Source organism: Rhamphochromis longiceps, linkage group LG13, assembly GCF_057381845.1.
Source record: "Rhamphochromis longiceps isolate RC_006_pf linkage group LG13, R_longiceps_female_GT1.1, whole genome shotgun sequence".
Lineage (NCBI taxonomy): Eukaryota > Metazoa > Chordata > Actinopteri > Cichliformes > Cichlidae > Rhamphochromis > Rhamphochromis longiceps.
In genome coordinates, this window is record NC_140569.1 from 32,280,850 (window position 1) to 32,302,186 (window position 21,337).

At 41.2% G+C, this 21,337-nt stretch overlaps 1 protein-coding gene across 3 annotated transcripts in view; it reads right to left on the minus strand.

Annotated features, from left to right (window-relative positions):
• Positions 1-21,337, minus strand: part of birc6 (baculoviral IAP repeat containing 6) — a 128,504-nt gene that overhangs the window by 29,100 nt on the left and 78,067 nt on the right. For all 3 annotated transcript variants that reach the window (XM_085429023.1, XM_085429024.1, XM_085429022.1), the window contains exons 62-64: positions 21,047-21,264; positions 17,831-17,995; positions 17,094-17,265 (exon numbers count right to left, since the gene is read on the minus strand). In XM_085429023.1, the coding sequence (XP_085285149.1) occupies positions 17,094-17,265; positions 17,831-17,995; positions 21,047-21,264 (555 nt within the window). The remainder of the gene's footprint in view (positions 1-17,093; positions 17,266-17,830; positions 17,996-21,046; positions 21,265-21,337) is intronic.

Below are 21,337 nucleotides of genomic sequence, written 5' to 3' on the forward strand. Positions count from 1 at the left end.
ATATAGCTTGCCATCACCAGTGTGTGAATGGGTGGATGACTGGATATGTAAAGCGCTTTGGGGTCCTTAGGGACTAGTAAAGCGCTATACAAATACAGGCCATTTACCATTTATTGAACAACAACCATGTTCTCAATGAACCCAAAAAACTCATTAATGTCAAAGCTGAATGTTTGTGGAATTAGTTTTTAGTTTGTTTTTAGTTTTAGCTATTTTAGGGGGATATCTGTGTGTGCAGGTGACTATTACTGTGCATAATTATTAGGCAACTTAACAAAAAACAAATATATACCCATTTCAATTATTTATTTTCACCAGTGAAACCAATATAACATCTCCACATTCACAAATATACATTTCTGACATTCAAAACAAAACAAAAACAAATCAGCGACCAATATAGCCAACTTTCTTTGCAAGGACACTCAAAAGCCTGCCATCCATGGATCCTGTCAGTGTTTTGATCTGTTCACCATCAACATTGCGTGCAGCAGCAACCACAGCCTCCCAGACACTGTTCAGAGAGGTGTACTGTTTTCCCTCCTTGTAAATCTCACATTTGATGATGGACCACAGGTTCTCAATGGGGTTCAGATCAGGTGAACAAGGAGGCCATGTCATTAGTTTTTCTTCTTTTATACCCTTTCTTGCCAGCCACGCTGTGGAGTACTTGGACGCGTGTGATGGAGCATTGTCCTGCATGAAAATCATGTTTTTCTTGAAGGATGCAGACTTCTTCCTGTACCACTGCTTGAAGAAGGTGTCTTCCAGAAACTGGCAGTAGGACTGGGAGTTGAGCTTGACTCCATCCTCGACCCGAAAAGGCCCCACAAGCTCATCTTTGATGATACCAGCCCAAACCAGTACTCCACCTCCACCTTGCTGGCGTCTGAGTCGGACTGGAGCTCTCTGCCCTTTACCAATCCAGCCACGGGCCCATCCATCGGGCCCATCAAGACTCACTCTCATTTCATCAGTCCATAAAACCTTAGAAAAACCAGTCTTGAGATATTTCTTGGCCCAGTCTTGACGGTTCAGCTTGTGTGTCTTGTTCAGTGGTGGTCGTCTTTCAGCCTTTCTTACCTTGGCCATGTCTCTAAGTATTGCACACCTTGTGCTTTTGGGCACTCCAGTGATGTTGCAGCTCTGAAATATGGCCAAACTGGTGGCAAGTGGCATCTTGGCAGCTGCACGCTTGACTTTTCTCAGTTCATGGGCCGTTATTTTGCGCCTTGGTTTTTCCACACGCTTCTTGCGACCCTGTTGACTATTTTGAATGAAACGCTTGATTGTTCGATGATCACGCTTCAGAAGCTTTGCAATTTTGAGACTGCTGCATCCCTCTGCAAGATATCTGACTATTTTTGACTTTTCTGAGCCTGTCAAGTCCTTCTTTTGACCCATTTTGCCAAAGGAAAGGACGCTGCCTAATAATTATGCACACCTGATATAGGGTGTTGATGTCATTAGACCACACCCCTTCTCATTACAGAGATGCACATCACCTAATATGCTTAATTGGTAGTAGGCTTTCGAGCCTATACAGCTTGGAGTAAGACGACATGCATGAAGAGGATGATGTGGACAAAATACTCATTTGCCTAATAATTCTGCACTCCCTGTATCGTGCTTCTTCATACCACCTGGCTGATTCAACTATGCACACACTCATACTTCAACGGACTCCTCAACTTGGGGTTTCTGAGCTACAAGCAGCGCTTTGAGACCTAAAGGGGACCCATTAACCTGATTTATTATTAGGGTTCAGATTAGCTTTGCAAATTTCAGTGTAAAATAATTTAATTTAAAATTCTTTGGAAACCACTCTTTGCAAAGTCACAGGTCCTGTAATCAGTAACCTTTTTCCCCACAGAAAACACCAAGCTCAGCTATGAAATGCTTGGTTCCAACATTTGTTGAAATATGAGCTTAATCTTAATCCACAGAAATGTGTCATGGGCAAAAGATGTACTTGGAAATATTGACATTTATAATATTTAAACTAGCGTGACAGAGATTTTAGTTTCAAAGTGAAACGACTCAACAACTACTGGATGGAACATCCATATTACACACAGACGGATTCTAACAATTTCTGCCAATCCAAAATGTGCAGAACACTCATTTGGATATCACAGCTCTCTCTGAATAAATTAATATCCATGATATCTGTAGTCTCCATCACCAAATGGAAAACTGAACAATGATGTAGAGCAAACGGCAAAGACAAGAATCTGACCTTTTGTGCTCAGCCACAAGATGAGCTGCAACCCAAAGAGGATGAACATCCATCAAAACTATGACCATTCTGGTAGTGCTGACCTGCAGTCATTGCAGCACTGAGAACAGACAATCTCCACTCTGTGTGATTTAAGGCCTTCAGAGGGCAATATGGAGACAGGTGTTTGGCGCAGCAATTCTGGATGTTCAGCCTGATTAATAGTTATCAGGCCTATAGACCTGTAGGAAAGCACCTGTGATGAATTAGTGTGGCATGTATTAGAGCTGCTTGAAACAAAAGTATTACTGCTGGATCCTGTTCACCCATTTAATCTCCACTAGTTTTAAATCAATCGTCTTACTGAAATTATGCATCCATATGTTGCATACCTCCAGAAACACAGTGATGTTAAGATGTAGATATTAAAGGCAGTCTTCGATTAAAGTCTCTTTAGTAGACAGAAGCAGTAATTTTCTCCCCTAACTTTTCAATTAACCACTGTGTTAATTTAAAGCCGTACTGACAATTTTTGGTATCAAAAAACAGTGTCCACAGTGAAATACTCATTTAGATTCAGTGTTGGCTGATGCTCCTGTCTGCTTGGGGATGTGGAGTAATTTACGGTTGGTCACATACTATGGATCAGAACAGTTATTTCAGGGAAACACTAAAATACTGTGAGCTGTAGGACCCCTTTCTTTATTTAAAAGTCCAACATTTGTCTGCTCATTATAACAAAGCTTACTTCTTGTGAACGAAGAATTTTAAAAACCAGAGTGCTCATCAATCCAAAACAAGACAAATGATCTAAAGGAGAAAATTCATGACTATTGCTTCTTTCCATAGAAGGGGGAGTCCTGCTAAAATGACACAGAATCTAAGAATTCGAGCCAAACATAATTAGAACTGTTAATTAGCCACTGTAAGAAAAACACCTAATAGGAAAGACGACATAAGAAGAAACACCTGCTCTCAAAATGTTAAAATGCAAGTACACACGCTTTCAATTTGAAGGTTTTATGCATCAAGATAATTCACAAGTAGAATAGATTTGAGACATTTGAAAATCTTCCCAGAAGCAGACATCCCAGTAAATTCACCAGACTGTGCAATGGTCAGAGAAACTGGGAGGAGAAAAAAAGCTCAGCTCAGCACATTAAATGTTACAATTCGTCACGACCTCGTGGATGGTTTGCTTAGAAGGGTTGCCATAAGAATGCCTCATCCTTCTAAAAAGAACACAGCAGCAGATCTTAGATTTGCAAAGCAGCATTTGAATAAATCACAAGACTTCTGAAACAACACTCCCTTCTTACTCTGTGAGGAAACGCGTTAGTGTAGCATGTTCAGTCAACCGTTCACACCCGGCCATACAAGAACTTCTTTCAATGCTTCTTCTACAGAAAGGCTTTCTATCTATCATTCACATTCATAATGATGGATATACTTTAGAGACTAACTGCCGATTAGAGTGACTGCCCCGGATGACCTGCTCTTCCTCCTGAGCTACAACCACCTCAGATGCTTTATTAATCATTAATGCAGAATTCCAAAGGACTCAACTTCTTTCTTGCAAGTATACGCTCATTAATCATAACATTATGACCACTGAAGTGAAGATGAAGTGTTGTGAACTGATGTAAACAGTTTTTGATCTAGCAGTGAGTTATTGTAAACAATGGTTGGGGAAAAACAAAAGACTTAAACCGCTAACTGCTACTTTAAAGTTCTAAGTTTGCTAGTTGTTCAAGTGACTAAAAAGATATCTGACATTTGCTGATCTCTTTGTAACAACATGCTCTTCTTAATGTTAGCACCCAAGGAGACAACAGATTTTGACACCTTTCATCATGAACTTTACATACCACCACAATTAGTAATTAAAACGGTCAATAACACCAAGTTAAATAACATTAAACAAGTGTTCACTGAGTCCGCTTTAATGGGGAAACAGGAGAGTTGATGCGTAGGCAGGTTGCTGCTACAAGGGACGGGTGTTGAGCACACGGGTCACACTGAGTGGGTGGCAAATACTGTGACTCAAGCACGGCTGGACAGTGTCAGGTCTTCCTGACCCCTATAGGGCAAAGGAATAGAGCGGGGAGTAGCTGAAATAGTAAGACTGTGACATGCCTCCGCCAACACACAGTCTGCCTGAGTGGACACCGTAGATAATGTGCATCAAGGAAAGTCTGTGTGGAACAACCAGAAAAAAGTAGCCTGGAGCTCTGTACCATTTTAAAGCACAGAAGAAATAGTGGCTGCATTTTTGTGCAAAAAGAATCCCTTTACAATCCAAGCTACTCAGGTTACTTAGTTTTGGGTTGGCACACACTGTGAACACAGTAACTGGGTTAGAATAAGTAGGAAAACAAAGTGCCTACCAAGAAATAAATAAATAAACACAATTCCTCGCTTCTATTTCTAACTATTGGGGCCAAGAAAAAACAGCCTCTTTTGGGTTTATGTTTTATTATTGCCATTTATGCATAGAAATTTATAATCATTTATGCTTAGAAAGTATATAAATGTTTGTAGACTGATAGAGGTTTGATCCTTAGCAGTCTGTAAAGACTGTGTGTGCCTTCCAGAGTGTTCTGGCATGCACATACACACCCTAAGGTCATGAGAGAGGTCATACCTTCTCTTCTTGATTTATACTATAGGAGGACACCTACTCTGTATCTGCATCTGCGTAAGTATAAGTGCCTTTTGTTTAGGTGGACCGCTGGACTCCTGGCACCAGCTTTGGGGACTCTTCACAGGGTCACATGTTGATCCCACACACACGCATGCCTATACGTACACACGGATAAGGTACTCTTTGTTCACATGTATGCCTGTGTAAAACGTCATATGTTAATGAACTTGTGCATAGACGTGTAACCACAATAAAGAGCAGTGCTACGAGGGAGCAGACGAGAGCAACTGGGGTCAAGCGAAGGAACAACGCTCATCACAGTTCTCTCCGTCGTGCACGAGCAATACAAAGAACTTTGCCGACTCGTGTCTTTGCTGTTGCAGTAGAATTGTCTCGTTCCAGCGGTGGGTCTGTGCTAGACAGACCCACCAGCCTCCTTAGATAAACATTTTGTTTCTGCCATGTATGCAAAAATTTTAATTCATCAAAGTTAGTTACATGAATAAATTAGCAATGATTTCCAAACTATGACTAAAATGACAACTAAAAGAAATTCATAATTATCCCAGTTCATCATGTAATTATCCTACATCCCACCTCATAAATAAGACAAAAGGTTCTTAACCAGACATGATACCAAAATAAATAAATAAATAAATAAAACCCAGCAGAAACTCCTTATTTGTTACAAAAATTCACCTTTTTGATGTTGATGAAGTATATTGAGATAGACTCTTTTACTTATAACATTCTGTTGTACCTGGTTACCAGGTAAATTAAATACTGCTGAAGCCAAATTAATTCAGTCTTAAATTTAAGGTCTGATAACTAAAATTAATTAATTTAACGTTAATGTATCAACTAATGTTTAAGCAAACATATCCCATACATAGATGCAATAAATGTGTGCATATGAACAGAAATGAAACAAGAGCTTAAGAGAGGATTGAAGCAGAAAAAGCCTTAAAGCAGACTCCTCTAGTCTGCATGCCTACACATTCCTTGGGCAAGATCCTGAACTCCAAGCTGCTCCAATCCATCCACTAGACTGAGTGTGTGCACAAATGTTCAAAAGTGCTTAGATAAAAGTACTCTATAAATGAGTGTGACTGGATTAACAAGAAAGCACCTTGAGTGCTCAATTATGTACCAGTCACTTTACCATTTAGTACAAGCTAACTAACTGAACACATAGTAATTGAGCCCAACAACACTGACCTTCTTTTCCTTTATTAAAAAAAATATCACTAATGGTTTTCAATGGTGCTACAGGAGGACTGGAAGATGACACATTAAAAAAAAACGTATCAACATCAAGTTTGTTTTAAGGTAGTAAAATATTTCATAGAAGCATAGAAAAAGGTTACAGCAGAGTGAGGAGGTTCTATCACAAAATAAAGGGGGAAGTTAGAAAGACAAAATAGGCAGGCTTGGTGTCCGTTTCAGAAGCCACTGGTTAGAGATGAATATATCTAACTGCGTGCAGACCCCCACATCTTTTCACGGCCTCATCCTCTTTGTCCTCCAACCAGTCACATCCATCCTTTATTTCCCCACCGCCTTTTATTGCTGCCTCCTCCTCCTCAACTCCTCCCCTCTCTGCAGGTCTTCCAGAATAACAACAGCTGATGACGGGCACGACTGAACTCAGCCGAGAGCAGCGCAGAGAGGCTGAATTTGCCTCCTTTTTGGATATTTGTCTTGTGTTTTGCTAGGTGGTAAATGAGCGAGTGTGTGCATGAGTATATGTACTCCACCAGCACCCACAGCAGTGGAGGGAGGAGACAACTCTAAGCGTGAGCGATGTCGTCTCCCCCCTTCCTCCTCCTGCTCCTCCTCACTTCCTCCCTCCCCCCTTCTCTCGTTCTCATGCTTCTTCCAATTCATTGCCATGGACATCAGGATCCGTTCTCGCTCTCTTGCCATCATTCTGCTTGATTATGCAATGCATAGTCCTCCCACGATGACTAACTGGTGTTGGAGAACCGCCGTAACAGTGCTGTCACTGGTGGTAGGCGCGCATCCATAGTGTCATATCGATTGTCTGACACCCCGACTGCTTTTGGTTTTCTACAGAAATCTGCTCCATGGGAATTTACAGCTTCTCCTGCTCCTCTGGAATATCACCTGCCACAGACTGCTAATTTGGGGAGCTGCATGTTCTTACCAAGCTCAGAGGAAGCTTGGTGACAGAGAGACTTATCAGTTCATTCAGAAAAAATAATCACATTGCTTGCAAGGCTTTTTTTTTGTTTTGTTTTTTTAAAGGCATTCATTTCTAATAGAGGCCAGTAGAAAATTGGGGAGAGTGTGTTACAGCATAAGGTGTAGGCAGGCAGGGGGGTTTCAGCAAAGCCGTTACAGGGAAATCAAGAGAAGGAGCAGACGGTCAGTATAGGAGTATTTCAGGGGAGGTGGGAGGGAACAAATGAGGAGAACCCCTCTCCTCTCCAATACGCAGAGGCTGCTGGTGCTTTAGCAGCAGCAAGGCAAACCTGCTGATGAAAAAAAGGAGAAAAAAAAAAAAAACTGGCAAGACAAAGGGGGAACTTAATCAGAAGGGAAGTTTGTGGGTAGGGTTGTTGAACTTGACAGGTGGCGCTATAAACAGGAGAAGGAGACAAGTGTCACAAGGAGGTTTTCATTGGAAGCGTCGCTGAGCACCGAGAAGCTGTCGTGGCATCGCCGTCTCTCTCCGCCACTTGGTCTGTCGCTTATAGGCACTGGAACAGTCTCTACCCAGCCTCCCCACCTCTTTTTTTTTCTCCACATGTAGAATGCCCTTAAAGCCATGGTTTTTCTGTGAGGACCCAAAAAGCATGCCGGATGATGATGTCTTACACCTAAGGCGCTTTAGGGTAAGCTACTTTCCCCTTCCTACCCTATTGCTTTTGACTTATCTGAATTTAAGAATAATTTTCCAGACTTGAAGGGAAAGAGTGTGAATGTTATTCTATTATAAACCCAAGGATAGAAATATCCTGTTCATCTTTCAGACAACATCGTTGCTCCTAATTTTTACCTTCTAAGACTTATCCATAGGGAAAATGGGAATTATGCTCAGAACAACTACTTCAAGGAGCCTGGGATAGGGGGGATTATTAATTTAAGACCTATACAGAGGAGGTGGGTGTAGCATGCTCAATCTTTAAATCAAACTTATTTTAACATGGAGAATGCCAATGAGCATCATTGCTAACAATTTAAAAGCTTCATTCCAAGTAATCCTAAAATGAGGCTGACTAAGTGCTGGCTCCTAGCTCACAACTGAGGAGCTCAGCTACAATCTGTAGCAGGTTGTAAGAAGCAGTCTTCAAAGACTAATCTCCATTCCACTCTATGCAGCCATTGTTGTATTTGATTCATGATTAATTTTCCTGTGGCTGGTGGGGTGGGAGAGATTATGTTGGCACTGCCTGAACCAGGGCTGTTTGAATGTGTTTTTTGAGCAAAAACTAGCAGATTAGTAGTACAGTAAAAAGGATGCAGCTGAGCAATGAAAAGACACCCAATTATGATTTGATGTTACTTTCAGTTCTTGTCTGACACAGTCCCCTTCACTTCCTTTTATTCCAGATAAGTGCACCCTTGCCAGGTTAGGTGAATAACAGCACCATGGGTACTACAGTCATCACCCTTGATGACGTGCGGGCACTGGAGCTCAAGGAGGAGCAGGAGGAGTCCATACTGGCCATGCTAGGCATCATTGGCACATTTCTTAACCTGTTTGTAATCGTTTTTGTTTATATCTACACCACACTGTGACATACCAAAACTGAAGAAAAGGATTTCTAAATCAGAGAAAATATGCCAGAAAAGCTGAAGTGAGCAGTAGTGAAGGACGGGGTTAATTAGAAAGCCACACATGTTGGAGAAAAAAGTTTGAAATGAAAGTCTATCCCAGAGAGAGGAGAAGGGAAATCAACAGACTGGTTAAAGATGTAAACAAACAAGCCATATTGCCAAGCCACAGCCATGAGCCGACAAGATAACAAAGGGCTGGGAGACATGGCAGGAACAGGACTAGGCTGGAACCAGGGTATGCCAGATGGACATCATCAAGCTCCCAGCCAGGACTGACTCCCCCGTGTGGCCCAAGAGGAAAAACAAAATTTCCCTAGATCAGATTTTTTTTGGACTGTTGTACTTACTGGAAAGAAGTGTTGTAGAAACCCGATATATTTTCTCTCTTTTTAAATTCAAAACTTTGGGGACCATAATTGCTACTTGTCTGGAAGGAGTTCTCAACAATATGATTAAAGGCAAAGTCTATAAAGTGACAACTGGAAGCTGCTTCTGGAAACACTGCTGGTCACCTGTAAGTCTTCAGGGCCACAAAATGTGTTTGATTCAGGGCCCTTACAGTAATACAAATACAGCACTCTTCCTAAGCAATGTGGCTGTACAACAACTTCCGACAGACCTGCAACTTCACATCATGTGTACCACAAATTCACACTATACTGAGGTGTTCTAGAAGTGCTTCCCAAACCCCAAAAGTGTGAAACTATTTTTGATAATACACAGGTCTTACACAGAAGTCACAGTTGCAAGACATTAAGGAATGGGATCAACTTGTAATTAAACTATGTAGTTTCCATTTGAAATGGGGCTTATGCTCTATATTCTTTCTTCATCTCTGTCCATCTTTGAAAGTCGGTGAGTGTGAGTAAAATGTGTCAGGTGCAGAGGGATCGCAGAGGTCTCTTCATTTATTTGCTCATATTCATTTAAGGGTAGTGTCAGCAATCATTTTCCTGTATTAAAAAGCTTTTGATAAATATCTGAATAACGTCTAGATGTATTGTGGAATTGGGGGACATTTGAACAATAAACACCCAAGAATAACAATAAGAATGAGTTTCCAGCCTCATCTGTGAAAACCCCCAAGGTGTTTGCGTAGAAGGATTCGTGTATATAACTTTACATGAATGGGATCTAATTACAACAATGATCACTGGTGGTGGCATCTTACGTCTCACCTTTGCCCTGATCCACTTCAAAGTGCTCATCTACCCATTTTAACTGCAAGGAGGGAAGCGTGTGGTAATAGAATCTACAATTCCACGGGTGAGCAGTGATAAACTGCAAATTCACAAATCCACAGGGACATTGTGGTAATGAATGAAGGTGGTGCTGTGGCGTATTTAGCTTTCACCTTGTACTGATGTCAATAATATGCCTTGTGATGTAGGAAATCCTTGAAGTGTGTACGGGTTTGTATAGGGAACAAAAGACTTTCTGTGCACAAGGTCAAGCATTTCATTCAAAAACATAGTTTTCCTTAGCCTGCTGTGAAAAAACAGTTAAAACAAATGAGTGGACAAACTGTGAGGCCTATGCATTTGGAAAACACAAAGGAACTGCTTTCTTTGCCACATGATGAATCACTACCGACCATTACTCTCCTACATTATGCTAATGTTTAATCAGCAGGAATGATGTACCAAAATGGCCATTAACTGCATACAACATATTTTAACTTTAAATCATATCTGTTTGAGACAAAGCAAAACTGGAATTAAGTAGTAAGGTGGAGGGGACATGTGTCATTTCTATTTATGAAATGGATTCCAGATTACTTAATTCCAGTTTTGAGATGTATGCAGAGATGGCAAGGGGGGCAGACATATTTTAGTTCAGGGGAGTTATAAAAAAAAACAAAACAAAACCTCGTAAAAGTTGACGGACCAATTTAATGTCTTTAGTCAAGTAAAAGTCAAAAACCTATGACCTACAGAAGATTATCTTGCTGGACAGGCTGTGATTAGTTGACCTGTGCTGCTGCTGCTCTGAGATTTACTGCTCATTAAGGATATACAGTGGGGCAAAAAAGTATTTAGTCAGCCACCGATTGTGCAAGTTCCCCCACCTAAAATGATGACAGAGGTCAGTAATTTGCACCAGAGGTACACTTCAACTGTGAGAGACAGAATGTGAAAAAAAAAAATCCATGAATCCACATGGTAGGATTTGTAAAGAATTTATTCGTAAATCAGGGTGGAAAATAAGTATTTGGTCAATAACAAAAATACAACTCAATACTTTGTAACATAACCTTTGTTGGCAATAACAGAGGTCAAACGTTTACTATAGGTCTTTACCAGGTTTGCACACACAGTAGCTGGTATTTTGGCCCATTCCTCCATGCAGATCTTCTCGAGAGCAGTGATGTTTTGGGGCTGTCGCCGAGCAACACGGACTTTCAACTCCCGCCACAGATTTTCTATGGGGTTGAGGTCTGGAGACTGGCTAGGCCACTCCAGGACTTTCAAATGCTTCTTACGGAGCCACTCCTTTGTTGCCCGGGCGGTGTGTTTTGGATCATTGTCATGTTGGAAGACCCAGCCTCGTTTCATCTTCAAAGTTCTCACTGATGGAAGGAGGTTTTGGCTCAAAATCTCACGATACATGGCCCCATTCATTCTGTCCTTAACACGGATCAGTCGTCCTGTCCCCTTGGCAGAAAAACAGCCCCATAGCATGATGTTTCCACCCCCATGCTTCACAGTAGGTATGGTGTTCTTGGGATGCAACTCAGTATTCTTCTTCTTCCAAACACGACGAGTTGAGTTTATACCAAAAAGTTCTACTTTGGTTTCATCTGACCACATGACATTCTCCCAATCCTCTGCTGTATCATCCATGTGCTCTCTGGCAAACTTCAGACGGGCCTGGACATGCACTGGCTTCAGCAGCGGAACACGTCTGGCACTGCGGGATTTGATTCCCTGCCGTTGTAGTGTGTTACTGATGGTGACCTTTGTTACTTTGGTCCCAGCTCTCTGCAGGTCATTCACCAGGTCCCCCCGTGTGGTTCTGGGATCTTTGCTCACCGTTCTCATGATCATTTTGACCCCACGGGATGAGATCTTGCGTGGAGCCCCAGATCGAGGGAGATTATCAGTGGTCTTGTATGTCTTCCATTTTCTGATGATTGCTCCCACAGTTGATTTTTTCACACCAAGCTGCTTGCCTATTGTAGATTCACTCTTCCCAGTCTGGTGCAGGTCTACAATACTTTTCCTGGTGTCCTTCGAAAGCTCTTTGGTCTTGGCCATGGCGGAGTTTGGAGTCTGACTGTTTGAGGCTGTGGACAGGTGTCTTTTATACAGATGATGAGTTCAAACAGGTGCCATTCATACAGGTAACGAGTGGGGGACAGAAAAGCTTCTTACAGAAGACGTTACAGGTCTGTGAGAGCCAGAGATTTTCCTTGTTTGAGGTGACCAAATACTTATTTTCCACCCTGATTTACGAATAAATTCTTTACAAATCCTACCATGTGGATTCATGGATTTTTTTTTCACATTCTGTCTCTCACAGTTGAAGTGTACCTCTGGTGCAAATTACTGACCTCTGTCATCATTTTAGGTGGGGGAACTTGCACAATCGGTGGCTGACTAAATACTTTTTTGCCCCACTGTACATAAGATGTAAACAGATGTTTCACGAGCCATCTTTGCTTAGACTCCAGCCATTATCAGTATACTGTTTACACTGCCCTTAAACTAGATCATATCAAGTTGCATAAAGTTAGAATTAAGTGAATTAAAAAAGAAATCTAAGTATCATCTAACCACCTAACAGTAACCATTAGCAACACAGCCATTGTGCACCAATTCAGAACAGTGCTTTACTATAAACTCACCACAGTATGACAAGCTAATCAATTTATCCTGCACATCCTCCAGATGTTGGATCTTCACGATCTAATACACAATCTAAATTGGCACCATGACCACAATTATGGACATTTTCAACCAAAACACTGTTCCAAATCGTTTCAACCTAGTTAACCTCAACTCCTCAGTATAGCACTATAAATGATGAATAAATTATGTATTTGCATCTTTAATGTTTTTGTATGTGATAATCCAGTGATACACAAATAATATCGTATTTTGTGTGCTATTGTTCATCCATTTAGGATCAAATCAGTTTAAAGGTCTGAAGGCTCACACTGATGCCAAAAATCTTTCCTCAAATGTGTTAAACCCTAAAGTTACAAGCCTGTTTTGAAAATATGAGGAGTAAAAAGAACAGATTTGTGTAAATACTCGAGTACAATTAACAAGGTACATTGTCAGTTCCCACCTTTGGATATTTAAAACAAATCTTCCTCTTACTCATTGCAGTGGTAGGCACTGTAGGACTGCAATCTTCTGGACAGATACCTCTAATGTTAAGCCTGGAATTACACTTCCAGTTTGGGAGTTATAGGTCCTAATGCTCCTAATCCCACTGGGACCACTTAGAACTTAACTTTCTAAACCTGTTCCAGTGGTTCCCGCAGTCCTTGATGCTTCTCTATTTTCTCGTGCTCCTCCTTCCTGATGTTGTTGTCTCATCTATCAAACCTACAGTCTTCTGCATCTTCTCAACCACAACTATGTCTGGTTGGTTGGTCACAGCTGCTTCTCTGTGTGAAGGTAGAAATTCCACTGACCGTCGCCCTGTTTTTAATTCATCATCACCTTTAGTGGTGTCCCATATTGGTTCGATTGGGGCTTGAGGACTTCTAATCTCTATGCATCACAGATGTTCTTGGACACTATAAGCCACTTGGTTGTGCCTCTCAGTGTACATAGTTCCAGCTCACATCTTCCATCTTGCTACTATGTGTTTGATAGTCTCTGGGGCAGTCTTGTAGCAGTCTTCCTTTCTACCATGCTCAGAACACCTCTGTTCTGTCCTTCCTAGCCACTGGTAAGATTGATGTCAGCCACTTCCCTGTGTAAGTCAATGGTACATCCCATGTGGCAGATTAAAACCAACCAAGGCCCTGAAACCAACTAATCTTCACCCTCAACCTTTCAGGTACTCGCATAGCAGCGCCCTTATTTGTGCAGTCAAGCAATCAAGGAGTGCTGTTAGCTTCCTCAGCTAGTACGAGTCATTTTGGGTTCTGGTGCTGTTCAGGTCTTTATTCTGGAGACTCGTTGTTTCTGCTCTGGAAGATTGCTATGGTACGCTCAATTTCAGTTCTGGCTGTGTCTTCCATTGTGAAATTGCTCCCTTGTAGCTGAACATATACTCTGAATGGATCTTTGGCAAGCAGGCCATTCATTCTCTTGGGCTCTGCTTCTCTGGCATTTCTTCAGCCTAGTGGGCAGAGTTTCGCAGTTTTTGGTTCTTCAGTTATCGAAAACTTGTTGTGTCTCTTTTATATTCAAGACATGACCCAATTTGAGCAAGCATTTGGCAATAGTGGGAAGGGAAAACTCCATTTAACAGGAAGAAACCTCAGATAGAACCGAGATTAGGGAGGGGCACAATCTCCAGAGAGACAGAACAAAAGACACTGCAGAAGAGAGCCAGAGATGAAAAGTAACTAATGATTAAATGCAGACAGGTGTATAAACATACAGTAAATGAAATAGGTGAGTGAAGAAGCAGGATAGTCCAGAATGGGAAGCTCCCAGTAGCCTATTGCAGGGCAACAAAAGGAGGATAAAAGTTCAAGACCCCAAGATCCCTCACATTGTTACTTGAGGCCAAGGTAAGGCAATGCAAGTATCTTTTTTGACACCAGGAGCAAAAAAAACAAACAGCTGAATTATGTTAGTGTTAAAAATTCTGAAACAAAGTATGTTTTAGCCGAAAATATGAAAAATCTTACAAATATTTCAGCTATATTTAATAAATTGTCTTATTGAAAAAAAAAAAAAGGTTTTATTTTTCAAAAAGACATATTTTGTGTTTTGGACCATGCTGTATTTAAAAATGAGATGACAATGAATTAAGTGCTCCATCTCTCGATGTGTGTCAAAGTGCCCGTTATAAATGTTACCTCGAGCCAGTTATCAGATTTGAAAGAGGCAATGAAGGCTAAGGTGTAGAATGAAGAAACTTAAACTGCCAGTTAAGGATACTACAGAACATGGCTAAAAAAAGAAACAAAAATAGCAACATTTTACTAAAAGCTTCACAGACTAGAGTATATTAAAAAAGGACGCAAAATTTCTATGGGACTGTATTTTTTCTTGTGCGCGTGCAGTCAATGTGATGCTAAATTAAATAAGCAGAGCATAGACAATAATGTTAGAGAAGCAGAGAAAACCAGTGTTCACTACAGTCAGCTCTGGTCAGTCATTTATTCACACCTTGGACCTCCTGGCCACCTGGCTTTCATGTAAAAGGTGGTCCAGCTGCTCCCAGCTTCTATTTGGCAGGACACACCATGATTTCAATTAACTCTAATCAATGTCTACTCAACACATGACATTATACCTATGTGCTATTAAGCTGGGTGATAAATATATCAGTTTTAAAAGTATTACAAAGGACATGCTTTAACACAGCATGTGGAAACACTTGGATTTAAACACACGTCAGAGGCTTTTACCAGATAATGAGGAGTAATTACAACACTCACAATGCTATTTATCAGCTGTTATTTAATTATGAGACCAGGGGCACATTAATACAAGCCAGCATGCATGCTTACATACTCCTGCAAAGTTAAACAACCAGCAGCATTAGGCACACACAGGTAGCATACACTCACTGTAACAGGCTCTGGGATGATACTAGCGCTTTACCAGTCCCTAAGGACCCCAAAGCGCTTTACACATCCAGTCATCCACCCATTCACACACCCATTCACACATGATGTGTCGCCATCACCAGATGCCCAGGTGATGGCAAGCTACATTGTAGCCACAGCCACCCTGGGGCGCACTGACAGAGGCGAGGCTGCCGGACACTGGCGCCACCGGGCCCTCTGACCACCACCCGTAGGCAACAGGTGAAGTGTCTTGCCCAAGGACACAACGACCGAGACTGTCCAAGCCGGGGCTCGAACCAGCAACCTTCCCATTACAAGGCGAACTCCCAACTCTTGAGCCACGATCGAGGATATAAGCAGTGGGCTGACCTAACCTTAACTGTGCAGCACCGTCTACATTCACTTGCATTCATGTATATATTTATCTGCTTAGCACTTTTACTTTTTGAAATTGGAGTTCTCTCTTTGCTATACAATATAAAATTACTCTAAAGTCCCTGGAATCCAAGATTTCATGCCAAAGCTGTAGCTTTGTCTTCTTCTTTGCAAGCTCCTTTGACTTTGTCTTCAACAGTATCCCTGCTAGACTCTTAGGTATAAACAACAACGAACACGTTTAGCCAGTGAGCATACAGCTATGGTTAATTGTGTAAACAAAAACTTTAAAGTGGCATATAGGTGTTACTTTCTCTCTGTGTCCACAGAACACCGAGTGTTAAGTAGCAGACTGCTTATCTGATTTTTGCTTCCCAGGTTGATAGCAATCAGTTAAATTTATCATTTTTGAAAATTGGTCTTTTTTTTTCTTTTTTTTTTAAAATCTGCCCACAAACACAAATGCCAGAAACCCTTCAGGAAATTGATTTCATGATGTTTTCGAGTATGTAGAATCTAAATAATGAAACATGGAGCGGTAAGACTTCTTAATGACAGATTTCTAAACACATACTATAGGAGCAATGATAACCACAAACTTATCAAGCCTATTGGAAGTATGCAGCTTTCTGCATTTTTATAGTGGGCAAGCTAGATTCAATTACAGGATATTACATTGTTCTTGTCACAGACTTACTTGAGTTGATCAATATTCTCAGTGAAAAATGTAAGTTACTATCAAGCAGACAGTAACTTACATGTTACTTTTGGTAAGATGCATACCAGGTCTCAGCAAACAGACTGTAAATAAAGATGTTATGAAGACTCAAGGTGACTTGAGCCGTAAACTATCCCCATCTTGATGCCTAATAAAAAGTGAAATGTTTATTTTCATTCTCGTGATTGCATTCTCAGTTGTTCTATAGTTCTGTGTCATTAATCTCTTACAAACTCAGCTACCATCACTTATCAGCAGTCTCTCCTTAGAGAATTTAACATGTTGCCTAAAGGTCTGTGTCATGTTTGATGTAAACCACAAAAGTCCTATTTCCTTTGTGTGGGTAAGCACTATTCATTTCAGTGAATAGAACGAAAGATCTAAGGGATACAACATTATTTTTACAGATAACCCTTTCATGTCCACTTCAGTGTGACAGGAGAGTCATCTTTCTTGCTTAGTGTTTATGGTAGAAATTCCTACGTGATCACTCTGTTGAGCTGAAATATACAGAGGTTCAAATCACTTCTCCTCAGCCAACCGGTGGGGCCTAGGAATCAAGGCGCACAGAGGCTAGATCCGTCTCTCTGTTGGTCATACTCATCACTTGCAAAGACATGGGCCCTACCTGAGTCGTTGCGTAGGTAGGAGGACATGGCGGGAATGAGGCAGGACTGGCTCAGCAGCTCTAGCAGCACTGCTGGCAGTGCTGAGCTGTTGTGAGCTCTGCTGGCTGTTGAAGAGGCATCAGCAATGTGGCAGCCACTTGAGCCTGCTGGGTTGATATAGCTTGCCAAGACCTAGTAAAGAAAAACAAATGCAGAATTAAAATGTACCCTTTATGAAGAAAAGCGTTCATGTGACCTGCTCTGGATGAGGGAGAATCCATGTTTTTGATCACTGTGTGTCTTCAGATGTCCCTTCCTACACACCACAACTGCCAGGATGATAAGCATACCTCTTTATTGGGAATCAAATATATGCACCAACTGTATTGTTGGGTGCTCATCTCTCACTATGACAAGGCACAGTAAGTAACATCAAAAGAAATTAAACATAGCTAGATATGATACCTTTGCGTGGTTCATGGTTCAAATGAATCCTTACTCATCTTAAATTGAGCATTGCTGCAGCCCTTTTTTTATCCCCTGCCCGAAACAAGCCGTTTTAGTTCCCTGCCCTCCATTTAACCCAGCTGTCTGCTCATTATTTGCGTCTTGTAGTTTGGTCAGTCTGTTGAATTTGAATACTATAGTGCAAGTTCACAAAAAAATTAATGGGTTCATTTATGGCCCATGTTTCATAGGGAATACCAGGCAAAAATAACCCACCTTAAAAAAAAAAAAAATGCTCATTTGCACTTACCTGGAGTAGACAAGTGACATGCTCTTCCTCTAGCCTTTGCTTGGTGAGGGCCTGCTCTACGTCCCAGCCTGACGCTGTAGATCCAGTACCAAAACCTGTTCCTTTAGCCCAGTACAGCTGTTGCTCCTCACTGGTCCCCCCACCATGACAGCTGGATATCTGTGGCTGCCCCACACACACACACACACACACACACACACACACACACACACACACACACACACACACACACACACACAAATCAAAGATTTTGCATTTTTACTTCCCTTTAACAATTATTAATGAAATTCAGGCGTAAACACTGTTGCTGCTTTTTCATCACGTTTTATCATGTATTCAAAAAGGTCAGAGTTGGTTGTGGCCTACATAGAAAGCTGCCATAAAACATTTGTGATGGTCACATGGAGTCAAACAAGAAATGAGTCAAAGGAGCAGACAGAAAATTGGTCCCTGAAGTTTAAAGTTAATGTTTTGTTCAATTGTCTCTCATGTTTAAAACACAGTGTCTTATCTCACACCAGTGCTACCACTCCAGAACATGGGTCTCAGGAGATCAAGGTCAACCACTGCCAGTGTGATGCGTTTGGCTCAGATTTGTGTATTCACACAGTCCCTGAACAAGCATGAGACCGGACACATCACCACCACAACAAAAACAAGGCAGGTCTGCTTCAGGAACCCAGTGACAACACCTCCACTCAGGGGGTGAAAAACTCATAAGCTCATATGCTTTAGCTAGATATGTTTTAATTTTTTCAGTTTGGTGTTTGAAACATGATAAGAAAACAGGTCTAACTGGTTTATTCTTTTTCTGGGATACCAAACCATTGTTGACTCTGTTCTTACGCCTCTCTTTGAGGCCCCTTTAATTTATAAAAATTAAAATTTAAAAAAAAGCGCTGAAGACCTACACCTGAGATCACAGTAACTATGATTTCAGATGTGACCTCTGCCATTCACACTAGGAAAACAATCATTGATTTTTCCTACACATTAACACAAGCTGCCATTAAATGCATACAAACACAAACCAGGCTCTCTCTTCCCGACTTTATTTAAAAGCCCATTGATGCTATATTGCTGTCAGAATGGTTTGTAAATTGCTCTACATTTGTATGTAAAGCACATCCTTAATTTTTTTGTTTCAAGAGCTAAACGTCCATATACTTTGCACTTAGGGCTGTGCGATATGACCAAAATCTCATATCCCTATATAAGACATCTATCGTCCCGATAACGATATAAATCACAAAAATGTAACATTTTCTGTAAATTCTGTCAATCTCGGGCAGCTCGACTTGTGTGAAGTGTTTCCAGCTGGGCGTCGTGTACCTGGAGTTGAGTGTTTTAACAGAGGCATGAAACTATACATTTTTAGACATAAGTTGTAAAGGCTGCAGTTTTCTTTGAGTATTTATTACACAGCGTGCTGCGGGGAAAGCCTGTTCTAACGTTTGAGTCTAAGGTTTATTTTTTAGCACCTGGCGGCTCTTTTTTAATTCTCATCTGTAAACAATCTGCTCTTTCACGTGATTCAGTTTATTTTGAAAAGTCTCAACAGGATCTTAAGCTTTATTTTGAAAGATTTATGCGGAAAATAAACAAGCCAACACGTGATGGTTTTACTGTCGTTGTTGCTGACGACAACACATAAAAACCAATGACTGCGATCAAAACAATGAAAAAAATATTGCCATAAACGGTTTCTTTTGCGACACCACGAAACAATAGCGTAAAATGAAACGATAGACGTTTTTATATCGTCATCTGATATATATTGTTATATCGAACAGCCCTATCTGCACTTCTTCAGGTCATAGAAGATGTGCAGTTAGCAGAGTCAGGCAAGTCGAGGTGAGGTACTACCCGTTTCTCCCCCTGCAGACATCAATTATACAAAAGACATCTCGGATGCACAGCCTTTTCTCCCTGCAGCTGTTTGTTTTTTATCATTCACTATGAACAATTAAGCCATTTGCCAGGCAAAGGTACGCTAAGGAAGCCGTAAGTAAAGCAGCAAGACAGAGGGTCATTAATAACGGCAATCGTTTTTATCCTCAGTTACTCCATTACTGCCAACAGCAAAACACTCAGGCAAAGTGAGAGTAGCCAGTGGCATGAAGCTGGGTTAGTCTGACAGAAGTAAGAAAATGACAAGAGCTGGACAGGACTCTCTTTTCTTAGACATCTCACAGGCTGGTGAAAGGTTCAAGAAATAATTCACAATGCAACACCGACAGGAAGCTGTCATCAGCCACAAATTTAAAAGAGCCAAAATGTATCGTCAGGTAGGGCTGGGCTATATCATACCGTTCACGGTAATACCGGTAACTTTGGGCAACGATAGGAAAATGACATATCGTGATAGAATATGGGTAAAACGCGCATGCGCAGTGCCTTTGTTTACATACGCACATGGCGGCGACGCCGAATGAGAAGAGCGAAAGCGGATCGTTGAATGAAACAGATGAAGCTGAACTGGTTTGTAAAAATGCTGCAGCTTCAGTGGTGTGGAACTGGTTTAGCTTTCATCCGTCAGATACACAACAAAGCACTATTTTTGGTAGAGCATGCTAGCGGGCCGTCGTTATTACCGTGTTGTTTGGAAAATACGGCACACTTAAAATCAATCCTTTGATTTTTCTGAAAGTCGACAGAGCCCCTTATAATCCCGTGTGCCTTATGTTTGAATCCTGGTTGTGTTTACTGACCTCGAAACGATTTTATGTACACGGTGCTCGAAAATCTGTCAAATGTTTTAGTACGACTTTGCTAAGCTACGAAGCCGCACCACTTGATAGATTGTCGGAGCATTACGGCTTTCATAGGCAGGAGCCTCGCGGAGTGATACGTACTGTGCTCCAACATAATATTACCGTATTGTGTGTGTATAACTTCTTTGAAGTTTTGTGGATATTATACATGGTTATGCTGAGGATATGTCGGCCAGTTTCCACTGGAAATGCCTTTTGGTTAAACTGTCAAGGAATTTGCACTGTTACGTTTTTATATAACTTTAATGCACATAAAACAGCTGCTTGTTTAAGTGAAAATACATAGATGTTTTTTTTGCACTAATAAAGTTGTGGAGTTGTAAAGTGTTTTGTCTAGTGTCAATTATATCGTCAGTTATATCGTTATCGCAAAATTTCAAATGTATATCGTGATAAATCTTTAAATCTTAGAAACAGAATGTATGTGTGATATGGGTCATACCTCAGAGACGCTGGTATTGGCATTGGGGTTGCGAGGGGCGTGGTGGCTCAGAGCTGACAGACAGGCTAGAATGAGGTGGATGGCACCGATTTCCAGAGCCATGCGACGCAGAAGCACACCGTCGTCTGTGGTCAGAGGGGTGCTGCTGAACAGTGCTCGCAGGACATGGAATGGTAGTGTGGGGAGCACGTTGGCTGATGGAGATTGCAGGATGTGACCTAAGAAGATGTCAAAGCAGACACTCAAAATAAGAAGGTTTTGATGCTGCTTTTATATTTGTTGTTTAGATTT